This window comes from Pseudophryne corroboree, chromosome 7, assembly GCF_028390025.1.
Source record: "Pseudophryne corroboree isolate aPseCor3 chromosome 7, aPseCor3.hap2, whole genome shotgun sequence".
Lineage (NCBI taxonomy): Eukaryota > Metazoa > Chordata > Amphibia > Anura > Myobatrachidae > Pseudophryne > Pseudophryne corroboree.
Window position 1 is genome coordinate 35,082,026 of NC_086450.1, and position 14,322 is coordinate 35,096,347.

At 46.8% G+C, this 14,322-nt stretch overlaps 1 protein-coding gene across 5 annotated transcripts in view; it reads left to right on the top strand.

Annotated features, from left to right (window-relative positions):
* Positions 1-14,322, top strand: part of LOC134944371 (aldehyde oxidase 1-like) — a 267,367-nt gene that overhangs the window by 223,902 nt on the left and 29,143 nt on the right. For all 5 annotated transcript variants that reach the window (XM_063932949.1, XM_063932950.1, XM_063932951.1 and 2 more), the window contains 2 exons: positions 6,549-6,623; positions 7,844-7,896. In XM_063932949.1, coding sequence (XP_063789019.1) covers positions 6,549-6,623; positions 7,844-7,896 — 128 coding nt within the window. The remainder of the gene's footprint in view (positions 1-6,548; positions 6,624-7,843; positions 7,897-14,322) is intronic.

A 14,322-nucleotide genomic window follows, 5' to 3' on the forward strand; every position in this document is an offset into this window, starting at 1 on the left:
AAGAGAGTTCAAGCTTGAATATTACCGCTCTTTTTATATGATTCTTTATTTACAGGCAGATCAAATCGTACAGAATAAGATATACACAGTAGTGATATATATACTAATTATAATTATATATGCTTCCTTCGTTACATAACATAAAACAACATGACATAAGTTTCACAAACAGTTTCAATTGCTAACATAAAATGTATACTTGCAAGTTAAAGATTGCCATCCCAAGAATCATTCCTTCTGCATGTTCTCCATGACTTCTCCTCCTGACTGACTTCCTTCCTTCTCCTTCTTCTTCTCCCTCTCCCTCTTCCTTCTAACTCCTAACTACAAGTCTGGTCCTTTTATCTCATATTTTACCAATTCAAACTATCATATTCTCATAGTTTCCAATGGAATAGGTAATTATAGGTTTGTCAGATTCCAAGGTGTAATAAAACAAACATTGAACTGGGCTGTCGTGTCCTGTTCACGGAGGCATGGTGTCATAAAAGTGTGGTGTCCACACTGCCTTAAGCAAGTATAGTATTGTAAAATCTGGAATGTCTTTTCATCCAAAGTTCTGTTGTATTGACAAGTTTTCCTGGGGTCGGTTACACAATGTTTTATCAATGGATGTGATCTCTTTTCATAGTAGTTAATTTATACTCCCTAGCTTTTAACCTTCACTGGACAATAGACAAACCAGTAGATTCTGATCTACTGTAAGCACACCTGTGAATTCCAATGACCAACAGAGCTCTGTCACATACCTATTATCATTTATGGCCTAATACCTTTTCTCTACAATGACTCTTGATCTTACTGTAACCTCTCTGGCCTTATTTATGACTAGAGCAGAATAAACCTGTTCCCTACACTATTTTTTACCATCTTGCTGTAAAACACAAATATACAGTATATCTATATAAACACATACACAAACCTAATCTCTTAAATCAGCTAAACATTACCTCATACATTCAAACTTATTTCATATCTATTCCTTACTATATATATCCAGTATACTGTCCACTATGGTAACATCGCCTATTTATAATGAATTATATTTTGATTCAGACAATATCCATTGCCCTAATATTATACTAAGTGCAGACAATTACCTATAAGGCAACAGCGGGCAAGCTATGACTCTGTTTACCGCTCTACATATGCACAGTGTGACGCAGACGTGTGCGCAGGCTGAGAACATCCAATGTCGCCACAGCGTCCACCTACTAACCAGACCCTATGTGTGTCCTGACAGTATTCTTTCCTGCAATGTTTCCAGGTTGAATAGATGATCTCCCATAGCAATCATACCCTGACACTTCCGTTCTGTTACTCTTAAGGCCCGTACACACCGGTCGATATATCGGGCGTTCTCGTGAACGGGCGATATATCGCGGGACCGTCGGCCAGTGTGTACGGCCGATACGTCTGTGAACTCCATCGTTCACAGACGTATCGCGTCGGCCGCGCAGTACAGCCGACGACCAATATATGTACCGATATATTGGCGCGTCGCTGTGTGTGTACAGGGCGGTCGGCCGACCGCCCGTACACATGCTGCGGCGGCCGGCGGTGATTGACAGCTGAACTGGGCGGGCGTGTACACACGCCCGCCCAGTTCATGACGTCAGTCCCCGACAGATCGGGCAGTGTGTATGCTCAACACACTGCCCGATCCGTCCATAGATATATCTGCAAATCAATTGATCTGCAGATATATCTATTAGTGTGTACCCACCTTTACACCAATGGACAGAGAGACTGAGATTGGTTAGAGATTTGTTAGAACTGGAATGACGTTGGTAGATGATAGATACTGCAGCTCTCTGCCTAGTCTCCTGTAAAAGATAAGATTTTGGTTTCCAGTAAAAAATAAGAAAACACAAAATTGGGCGCTGATGTTTAAATTGGATGTTAGCCGCACGTCCCTGTGGCTTGGTTCCTCTGCCACCACTTTAATAGAACAAGAAAAAACAGATTGGGACTGCGCTTAATATCCAATTAAAGATTTTATTCACTCTAATATAAATTAATATATTTATACAATCACCGGCCGGATTTTATAAAATATAACATAAATATACTAATAGAAACCTACAACGCTTCTATAGCACGTAATTAGTATATAATTAGCATAATTCAGAAACATATGTTAAAAACTCAATGCACACATAGTCGTGTTACTGACTATACCACTGCTCATAGGTGACTCCTATAACCTTGCAGGCGTCCCTGCAATATATAGCGTTATGTCTGCTATCCGTGTGGTTTAATTTTATAGCAGCAAGGGATTGAAATTTTATTATAATACCCCTTTGTTTGCAGGGTTAGACTGAATGTCCGTCATCAGTTATATTTGTCCCATGAGCCTTAGGTCAGCAAAGTGATGTTAGTAATGCGGTTATGGCAAGTTTGTGAATGTCCTTCCCTTTAGCCCTATGATACCAAGGCTGTCTCTGAATGCAATTTAGGCTGTAAAATATACCTCAGGTCTGGGAGCACACTCCCTATTCCCCCTTAGCACTGGGGTCCGGATGTCCGGATATCGAGCTGATTAGTTGGTTAGTAAGCCGTCATGCAGAGTATGCCTAGTAATCACTTGGTAATTCACTTAGCCAGCCGGCTAAAAACTCACTTATCCACTCCTCCACATAGTTTTTAACATATGTTTCTGAATTATGCTAATTATATACTAATTACGTGCTATAGAAGCGTTGTAGGTTTCTATTAGTATATTTATGTTATATTTTACAAAATCCGGCCGGTGATTGTATAAATATATTAATTTATATTAGAGTGAATAAAATCTTTAATTGGATATTAAGCGCAGTCCCAATCTGTTTTTTCTGGTTTCCAGTAAAGGTGTGTACGATTTTTCTTACAATTGTGACTATATAATCAAAATCGTAAGAAAATACAGTGTATATCGTCCCATGGGCCTAATTCAGACCTGATTGTAGCAGCAAGTTTGTTAGCAGTTGGGCAAAACCATGCGCACTGCAGGTGGGGCAGATATAACATGTGCAGAGAGAGTTAGATTTGGGTGGCTTATATTGTTTCTGTGCAGGGTAAATACTGGCTGCTTTATTTTTACACTGCAATTTAGATTTCAGTTTGAACACACCACACCCAAATTGAACTCTCTCTGCACATGTTACATCTGCCCCACCTGCACTGAACATGGGTTTGCCCATCTGCTAACGTTCTGTTTACAATTTCCCTCCTGTATCCATTACAGTTTACTATCCAGGTGCCTGATTCATGTCCTGACATTAGTGCTACCCAGGCCGCAATGTACTGATGTACCGCTACGATCAGCCACCCTGACATGCGGGGGGACGCCCTGTACAGGGCTAGTTCGCCCCGTATGTCTGGCCCCGCCGCATGGGGCACCCGGCGAGTAAGTCCCTTCCTGCGCTGGAAGGGACTTTTCACCGCGTCCCTGGTCGCAGTGGGTGCGTATGACATCCCGGACCACGGCGGCCCGGACCGTGCCCCCAAAACGGTGGCCAAATGCCACCGGCCCACCCTCTCCCACCCGGCAAATGCCTCTGCCTGTCAATCAGGCAGAGGCGAACGCTGGGCTGAAATGCCGATTGCATCTCTGGCATGCGCACTGTGGCACATGCGCAGTTTAGACCTTATCACCCGCTGTGCGAAAACGCACAACAGCGATCAGGTCTGAATTAGCCCCTTTGTGCGGGATACAGTCAAGATCCCGATGGTCAAAATACCAACAACCGTTGACCGATGGTCAAAATACCGACAAGGTCAAAATACTGACACGGTCAAAATACCGACAACCAATGACCGATGGTCAAAATACCGACATTTGAAACGCCGACAGGTCAAAAAATCGACATGAGTTTTTCGTGATTTTTTTCATTGAAACTGACTTGTTCATACTTTACCATCCCAGTGGACGTGGAGGGGGAATATAACGCTCGCCATGCGGGGGGACGTGATATACTTGGTTCCAGTATGAATGGTCGACCATGTTATGGTCGACAGTCATTAGGTCGACCACTATTGGTCGACATTGACATGGTCGACACGTGAAAATGGTCGACGCATGAAAGGTCGACACATGAAAATGTCGACATGAGTTTTTTTTTTCTTTTTTTGGTGTCGTTTTTTGCGTAAAGTGACTGGGAACCCCAATTAGTGCACCGCGTCTCCTCGCATGGCTCGCTTCGCTCGCCATGCTTCGGGCATGGTGCCTTCGCTCCGCTACCGCTTTGCTCGGCACAGGTTACCGTTCCAATCGTAGTCCACGTGGATTGTAAAGTATGGAAAAGTTCCCCAAAAGAAAAAAAAGTAAAAAAACTCATGTCGACCTTTTCATGTGTCGACCTTTCATGTGTCGATCATTTTCATGTGTCGACCATGTGTCCATGTTGACCATGCCAATGTCGACCAATAGTGGTCGACCTAATGACTGTCGACCATAACATGGTTGACCATGTGAACAGATACCGATACACTTATACAGTGTCCATCTCAACCTATGTCGACATACACACCAATTTAAAAAAACAACAACCTTGTGCTGACCTTTTGACCTGTCGACATTTTAAATGTCGGTATTTTGACCTTGTCGGTATGTTGACCAACGGACAATTGTTGTCGGATCCATACTGCATATATGCAGTAGAGGACTGAGATGTAGGACACAGTACGGCATCAGCCGGTCAGTGATTGACAGTCTGTTGCCGTTAGGAACAGGGAGGGGGGCGGTGACATCCTCCGTTTCCCAAAATGGAGGCGTGTCACGGCCATTTTGGGGGAGGGACGAGTCCAGCATCTCCATTGGAGTACTGAGATCTCCTGGCCTCTTTGTTGCACCTGCGGTGGCCGGCTGATGGTACCACAGATGTTCTGGTGCTGCCTAGTAGGATGATGCCGTTCAGATCAGTGATACAGCAGGAGGCGTGACGCCCCCTATTCTGCAGCTCCCGCTGGTAAATATTCAAGGACTAAAATACATTATTTGTATCTTTGGGGTATATTTACTAAGCCTTGGATGGAGATAAAGTACCAGCCAATCAGCTCCTAACTGTCATGTCACAGGCTGTGTTTGAAAAATGACAGTTAGCAACTGATTGGCTGGTACTTTATCTCCGTTGACTTTATCTCCATTCTAGGCTTAGTAAATAGACCCCTAAGACTCCAGAATCTCTAGAGAAAATTAGTTTAATCATAAACACCCTAATTAGCCTGCTCCAAAGATGTTTAAGAATGGATCAGGGCCCTCATTCCGAGTTGTTCGCACGCAAGCTGCTTTTAGCAGCTTTGCACACGCTAAGCCGCCGCCTACTGGGAGTGAATCTTAGCTTATCAAAATTGCGAACGAAAGATTAGCAGAATTGCGAATAGACACTTCTTAGCAGTTTCTGAGTAGCTCCAGACTTACTCGGCATCTGCGATCAGTTCAGTGCTTGTCGTTCCTGGTTTGACGTCACAAACACACCCAGCGTTCGCCCAGACACTCCTCCGTTTCTCCAGCCACTCCCGCGTTTTTCCCAGAAACGGTAGCGTTTTTTCACACACACCCAGAAAATGGCCTGTTTCCGCCCAGAAACACCCACTTCCTGTCAATCACATTACGATCACCAGAACGAAGAAAAAACCTCGTAATGCCGTGAGTAAAATTCCTATCTGCATAGCAAATTTACTTGGCGCAGTCGCACTGCGGACATTGCGCATGCGCATTAGCGATTAATCGCTCCGTTGCGAGAAAAATATAACGAGCGAACAACTCGGAATGACCCCCCAGGAATGAAATGCAGTGATAATAAATATGTGATGTTTCCGCTTATTGCAGTGACAGGACGGAATCTTCTATCACTGCAGTTTTCCTCTGAAATTTCTTTAGGGCAAGACTGTTCTACCACAATAAGTTCTGTGACAATGGGTGTGATACCAAATGCCAGTCGTCGGGATGCCGGTGGTCATGTGACCGACTGCGGCAACCCGACTTTTAAAATGCCGACAGGGGACGGGGTAATTCATTTAGGGTAGGAGGCAGCCTTCCCTTAGCTAGGGCTAAGATAGTAGGGGTTGCGGCTACGGCTAATCGCAGGGGGTGGCGGCTAGGGCTAAGACTCGAGGGGGAGGTAGCTACAGCCAACCCCCCCCCCCCATGTAGTGCCTATCCCTAACCCACCCCACCCACAGGCCCTAACTCTAACCGTCCCCCCAATACTTACCTTCAGGATGTTGGCAGTTGAGATTCCGGTGGCAGAGTCCGGTGTGGTGTTGGGATTCTTGCGTATGTCACATGACCGCCACGATTCTGACCGCATCCCGTGACAATGTGTGGCAATGTTATGTAGTGTTATACAGTTATTAGAGGATGGAGAATACATTATCTACGGACAATTCAGAGCAAAGGGTAACGTGGGGCCTTTTCCTGAAAGTTTGTAAATCATACCGCCAAAGTGTGAGAAGCTGCCGTTATGTACCATGTATGTAGGGTGTAATATTGGTGAATACAGAATATGGGTACAAAAACAAGTGCAAATTAATCTCATCTATTTATATGTCCTTCTATTACCAAGTACGCCTGTGAGACTCTCTGGCAAAGGCTGGAACCTTTCATCAAAAACAGCCCCAATGGTACATGGGAGGAGTGGGTGAGTTCAGTTGATTTTGAATGAATTGCCAACAGATATGTACAGTATAGTATAGTTTATTATTTCCAGCTGCCAATGTGACATTGTGAATTTTTCCCTCTATAATACGAATGTATTTATTTTGTAGCATGTGCAGTGTGTACGTTAGTGAGTTGACTAACCTTTACTCTGGATTTGGAGCATGTTAAACACCAACCTCAAACTTTAACCAACCAGTTCCACAAAATAATCTTTTAAAATACTGCTAAAAAAGTCATGGAATTCAGCCTGCTAATTCTCAGAAGGGTTGGTATCGGGATCCCGACGGTTGGAATGTCGGCTGTCAAAATACCAACAGCGGTATCCTGATGTTTAAAATACACTAATTAACTAAGCTAACCCACCTGTTCCACCCCCCGCAGCCTAACCCTAACCCTTCCCGGAGGTGCCTAACCCTAACCTTCCTTCCCTGCAGCCTAACCCTCCCTCCCATGCAGCCTAACCCTCCCTCCCCTGCAGCCTAACCCTGACCCTAATGCTTCACAGCCTAACCCTAAACTCCCCCCCCACCCCGCAGCCTATCCCTGACCTTCCTTCCCTGCAGCCTAACCCTCCCTCCCCTGCAGCCTAACCCTGACCCTAATGTCCCACAGCCTAACCCTAAACTCCCCCCTTCCCCGCAGCCTAACCCTAAACTCCCCTCCCTTCCCCCACAGCCTAACCCTAAACTCCCCTTCCCCTTCCCCCGCAGCCTAACCCTAACCCACTTCCTGCAGCCTAAACCCAACCTCCTCCTCCTCTCCCTGCTGCTCACCTCTCCTGCGGCCCGTGTAATTATTGTTCAGGATTCCGACGGTCGGGATCCCAGCGCCGGGACAGTGATCAATGTCGGGATCTCAGCGCTGGCATTCCAAGTAGTGTCAGGATTCCGGCATATGTATTTTGATACTGGGATCCTGACAAGATCCCTTCTCTGACAGTGTGCACCAATGGGAAGAGAGGAGGGAAAGAAGAAAACGTTCTATCCCGTGCAGTTATATGTATATCGGTGTCATGTGACAAGAGAGACCGTCAGGTGATGCAGCCTGGGAAATGATATGATTTAGCCTATTAGCTGCATCCTGTAAGAAAGTGACTGCGCTACACAGTACTCATTAATGAATCATGCGTTTATCTAGATGAAGAAATGTTGAAATAATGAAGGTCCTTGCTCCTCCGTCATTGTATTATTTATTCTATAGGTTCTCCAAGCGTTCAGCCAGCGAGTGAGCCTTTCAGCCACTGGATTTTACAGGTAGAGAATACTTTATGCTCTCACAATAGAAGTTCCCATGATCCTGAAATCCTCCATTCCTTAGTCTGCTAACGTGTTTTACCTTTACATAAGTAAGGTACCGTTAAGAGGCGTTAGTTGTACAGTGTAATTCAGCGACTAGGGCAGGGGTGGGCAATTATTTCAGCTGGGGGGCCGCTTAACACTTCCAACGAATATTCGAGGGCCACACACAAAATACTCAAAAAGAGTCCCCTTTTTACACATTACGGCAGATAGCGTCCCCTTTTTACACATTACGGCAGACATCGTCCCCCTTTTTACACATTACAGCAGACAGCGCCCCCGTTTTTACACATTACGGCAGACTGCGTCCACTTTTTACACATTACGGTAGACATCATCCCCCTTTTTACACATTACAGCAGACAGCGCCCCCGTTTTTACACATTACGGCAGACATTGTTCCCCTTTTTACACATTACAGCAGACTGCGTCCACTTTTTACACATTACGGCAGACATCATCCCCCTTTTTACACATTACAGCAGACAGCGCCCCCGTTTTTACACATTACGGCAGACATTGTCCCCCTTTTTACACATTACGGCAGACTGCGTCCACTTTTTACACATTACGGCAGACTGCGTCCCCTTTTTACACATTACGGCAGACATCGTCCCCCTTTTTACACATTACAGCAGATAGTGCCTCCGTTTTTACACATTATGGCAGACATCATCCCCCTTTTTACACATTACGGCAGACAGTCCCTACCCCCCTATCCCCTCCCTCCCCTAAACCCATATTGTAGTTTTTAACTCAGCTGCCTCCCCACCCCTAAACCTATATGGCAGCTTAAGCAGTGATCCAGGGGCTGGCAGGACAGGGGGTTTACCTGTTCGTCACAGTGGCAGACGATCCCCGCTGTCCGATGATGCCGCCTGGAGTCACTGCTGATGTGGCCTCTTGCTCCCGCTCGCTGGCCGCTGCTTCTTCTCCTCACTCAGCCGCCAAGCGCAGTGCCCGCCCCCCGTGCCGCCCAGCGCGCTTGGTAACAGAGGAAATCCCGGTCAGCTGACCTTGTGACGTGACCGGGATTTCCTCAGCGGCGCCTCGTCTGAGAACAGTGCAATGACAAGCGGCCTGTCGGGCCGCTTGTCATTGCACTCTAATGGGGCACAGCGGGCCAGGCACGATCGGTCCGCGGGCCGCATCCGGCCCGCGGGCCGCCTGTTGCCCACCCCTAGACTAGGGTAACGAGAAAGTGGCAATATACCCGAAAAGATAAAAAGAGCGGAACACAGAGAAAACAATAAATGGATTATACAGTATTCATGGTAAATTGGTCATTTCAGTAACACTTTGCTGTTAGGGCAAAGGTTGATTGCAAAAGAACATTTTACTCTAATGGGCAAAACCATGTGCACTGCAGGTGGGGCAGATGTAACGTGCAGAGAGAGTTAGATTTGGGTGGGTTATAGTGTTTCTGTGCAGGGTAAATACTGGCTGCTTTATTTTTACATTGCAATTTAGATTTCAGTTTGAACACACTCCACTCAAATCTAACTCTCTCTGCACGTTACATCTGCCCCACCTGCAGTGCAGCATGGTTTTGACCATTAGAGGAAAATGTTGTTTCTCATACGTCCTAGAGGATCCTGGGGTCCACTTCATGACCATGGGGTATAGACGGGATCCGCAGGAGCCATGGGCACTCTAAACACTTTTCATTGGGTGTGAACTGGCTCCTCCCTCTATGCCCCTCCACCAGACCTCAGTTGTAGAAATGTGCCCAGGTCGACTGGATGCACTCTGAGGAGCTCTACTGAGTTTCTCTGAAAAGACTTATGTTAGGTTTTTTATTTTCAGGGAGATCTGCTGGCATCAGACTCCCTGCTTCGTGGGACTGAGGGGGCAGAAGTAGGAACCAACTTCCTAAAGAGTATTATGGCTCTGCTTCTGGCTGACAGGACACCATTAGCTCCTGAAGGGAACTGAACACTAGCCGTGCCTAGATGCTCACTCCCACAGCACGCCGTAACCCCCCTCACAGAGCCAGAAGTCAGAAGACAGGTGAGTGTTAGAAGACAGATCTTCAATCAAGAAAGTGACGGCTAAAGGTACAGCGCGGCTGGCAGGAGCGCAGCGCGCCATGTTGCCCACACATACACAGGCACTGCAGGACGCGGGGGGGGGCCCGCTGAGCAGCATGAAACCTATGGAAACTGGCATAAATAAGTGGCATAAGTTGCTGAGGCACAGTCCTACCCCCGCCAGTATAAAAAATTACCTCATAAAAGCTGAGGAGAAACACACCATTGAAGAGTGGAGCTTCCTCCTCAGTCAGCCAGCACACTGCTCAGCGCCATTTTCTCTCTCTCTCCTCAGGCTGCAGAGAGAACACTGGTCCTCCTCCACTACTGACAGGGGGGGCCACAGTGAATTTGGTGCTATATAATTGTGTGATTAACATTATAAAAGCGCTGAATGTCAGTGGGCATTTTGTGTTCACAGACATTGTGTTACTGGCACTGGGTTGTGAACTGGCAAATCCCATCTGTGTCCCTCTGACAGATTTTACTGTGGGTCTGTCCCCTATAAATCCCGGAGTGTCTGTGGTGTGGTTCTGCACGTGTGTGACATGTCTGTGGCAGGGAACTCTGTGGAGACATGTTAGGGACACAGAGGTGTAATATGACACCAAGAGCCTGACTGGGTGAAAGGTTACATGATAGTGTGAATTATATCAGTAAGAGGTTGGACTGAATCTCATACAGAAAATGAAAAAATGCTGATGTAGATTCCAAAATAAAATATGGAGGCTCTCCCGTATAAAGGTGAGGCCTTGTTTGGTGATGGGCTGGATGCGTTAGTCTCGGCGGCTACCGGAGGTAAGTCGACATTCTTGCCTTATGCTCCTACACCGGCGAAAAAGACACATCAATCTCACATACAGTCCTTTCTGCCAAACAAATACAAAAAGGCCAAAGGTCTCCACTTTTTTTTTTTTTTTTTTTTTGCAGGGAAGGGGAAAAGGAAAGAAATCCGCAGCGTCTCACGGATCGCAGGAGCAGAAGTCCACCCCTGCTTCTGCCAAATCTGCAGTATAACGCTGGGGCTCCGTTGCGGGAGTCCGCTCGGGTGGGAGCACGTCTGAAACTTTTCAGCCAAGTCTGGATTCAATCTGGCCTGGACCAATGGGTCTTACAAATAGTGTCCCATGGGTACAAACTAGATTGTCCTGGTACCCTTGGCACAGTAAGGAGAAGGTTTTTTTTTATTCAAGCCTCTTCGTAGTTCCGAAGCCGGACGGCTCGGTCAGACCGATTTTAAACCTGAAAAATCTGAATCTCTACCTGAAAAGGTTCAAGTTCAAGATGGAATCCCTGAGGGTAGTGATATCCAGTCTGGAAGAGGGGGACTTCATGGTGTCAGTAGACCTAAAAGATGCTTACTTGCATGTTCCCATTTATCCTCCTCACCAAGCTTATCTGAGATTCGCAGTACAGGGTTGCCATTACCAGTTTCAGACGTTGCCGTTCGGACTCTCCACGGCACCGAGGGTATTCACCAAGGTGATGGCGGAGATGATGGTCCGCCTTCGTTAAAAAGGAGTCAAAATAATTCCTTATCTGGACGATCTCCTGATAAAAGCGAGATCCAGGGAACAGTTGGTGAAGAACATCGCACTCTCCCTGTCAATACTCCAACAAAACGGTTGGATCATGAATTTTCCAAAGTCGCAGTTGGAACCGACGACAAGATTGGCCTTTTTAGGGATGATTCTGGACACAGAAGTATGGAGAGTATTTCTTCCAGTGGAAAAGGCTCTGAAAATCCAGAAAATGGTCAAACAAATATTGAAACCAACAAGCGTGTCGATCCATCAATGCATTCGGTTGTTGGGGGAAATGGTAGCGGCCTACGAGGCCATACAGTTTGGCAGATTTCATGCCAGAGTATTCCAGTGGGACCTGTTGGACAAGTGGTCCGGATGCCACCTACACATACACCGGAAAATAATCCTGTCCCCCAAAGCCAGGATTTCGCTCCTGTGGTGGCTACACAGTTCTCACCTACTAGAGGGACGCAGGTTTGGGATTCACGACTGGGTCCTAATAACCACGGATGCAAGTCTCCGAGGCTGGAGAGCTGTCACACAGGGGGAAAGCTTCCAAGGAAAGGGGAAAGCTTCCAAGGAAAATGGTCAAGTCAGGAAGCCTGCCTTCACATAAACGTTCTGGAATTGAGAGCCATTTACAACGGCCTTCTACAAGCGGTACATCTTCTTCAAGATCCCGTGCATATCCAGCAGTCGCGTACATAAACAGGCAAGGCAGAACGAAAAGCAGAGCGGCAATGGCAGAGGTGACAAGACATGTTAGAGCTCTGTCTGCAATTTTCATTCCGGGAGTGGACAACTCGGAAGAAGACTTCCTCAGCAGACACGATCTCCATCCAGGAGAGTGGGGCCTCCACCAAGAAGTCTTGGCAGAGGTGACGAGTCTTTGTGGAGTTCCTCAAGTAGACATGATGGCATCTCGTCTAAACAAGAAGCTTCAGAGATATTGTTCCAGGTCGAGAGACCCTCAAGCAATAGCAGTGGATACACTGGTGACCCAGTGGGTGTTTCGGTCGGTATATGTTTTCCCTCCACTTCCACTGATTCCAAAAGTTCTCAAAATAACAATAAGAACAAGAGTTTGAGCAATCTTCATTGCCCCAGACTGGCCAAGGAGGGCTTGGTATCCAGATCTCATAGAAGATCCTCGGCCTCTTCCTCCTCGAGAGGACCTACTACAGCAGGGGCCGTGTGTGTATCAAGACTTACCGCGGCTACGTTTGACGGCATGTCTGTTTAGCGTCGGATCCTAGCCCGAAAGGGTATTACCAAGGAAGTCATCCCCACTCTTATTCAGGCCAGGAAAGGAGTAACGTCTAAACATTACCACCGTATTTGGAGAAAATATGTCTTGGTGTGAATCCAAGAAGGCTCCTACGGAAGAGTTTGAGTTGGGACGTTTTCTCCATTTTCTGCAGGCTGGTGTGGATGCGGGCCTTAGATTGGGGTCAATCAAGGTCCAGATTTCGGCCTTATAAGTTTTCTTTCAAAAACAATTGGCCTCCTTTCCAGAAGTTCAGACGTTCGTGAAAGGGGTTCTGCACATCCAGCCTCCATTTGTGCCTCCAGTGGCACCATCGGACCTTCATGTGGTGTTGCAGTTCCTTCAATCGGGTTGGTTTGAGCCTCTACAAGAAATAGAGTTGAAGTTTCTCACTTGGAAAGTGGTGATGCTTTTGGCGTTGGCATCCGCAAGGCGGGTGTCTGAATTGGGGGCCTTGACCCACAAGAGCCCTTACCTGATCTTCCATGAAGATAGGGCAGAGTTGAGAACTCGTCAACATTTTCTTCCAAAGGTGGTTTCCTCTTTCCACATAAACCAACCTATTGTGGTGCTAGTTGCTACTGACACGTTCACTGAGTCAAATCCTCTAGATGTGGTTAGAGCTTTGAAGATTTATGTCGCTAGAACAGCTCGAATCCGGAAAACAGAGGTTTTGTTTGTCCTGTATGCTCCCAACAAGATTGGGTGTCCTGCTTCCAAGCAGACTATTGCGCGCTGAATCAGAGGTATGATTCAGCAAGCTCATTCTACGGCTGGATTGCCGTTACTGATGTCGGGGAAGGCCCATTCTACTAGGAAGGTGGGCTCCTCCTGGGCAGCTGCCCAGGGGGGTCTCGGCATTACAACTTTGCCGAGCAGCTACTTGGTCAGGGTCAAACACATTTGCAAAATTCCACAAGTTTGACACTTTGGCCGATGAGGAACTCAAGCTCGGTCAATCGGTGCTGCAGGGTCATCCGCACTCTCCCGCCCGTACTGGAGCTTTGGTATAAACCCCATGGTCATGAAGTGGACCCCAGCATCCTCTAGGACATATGAGAAAATAGGATTTTGATAACCTACCGGTAAATCCATTTCTCCTAGTCCGTAGAGGATGCTGGGCGCCCGTCCCAGTGCGTACTTTACCTGCAGTTTAGTTATTACAGTTACACAAGTTGTGTTATCTTGGTTCAGCATGTTGCTGCAATTAGTTCATGCCTGTTGGCGTGTGTTATGTTGAATGTTATGTGTGCGGCATGGTTGAGGGTGTGAGTTGGTAGATATCTCACCACTAGTTAAGTAATTCCTTTCCTCGAAATGTCAGTCTCCCTGGGCACAGTTCCTACAACTGAGATCTGGAGGAGGGGCATAGAGGTAGGAGCCAGTTCACACCCAATTAAAAGTGCCCATGTCTCCTGCGGATCCCGTCTATACCCCATGGTCATGAAGTGGACCCCAGCATCCTCTACGGACTAGGAGAAAAGGATTTACCGGTAGGTTATCAAAATCCTATTTTTGCAACCAACCTTGAATTAGGCCTTCAGTCCATAAACTCTGC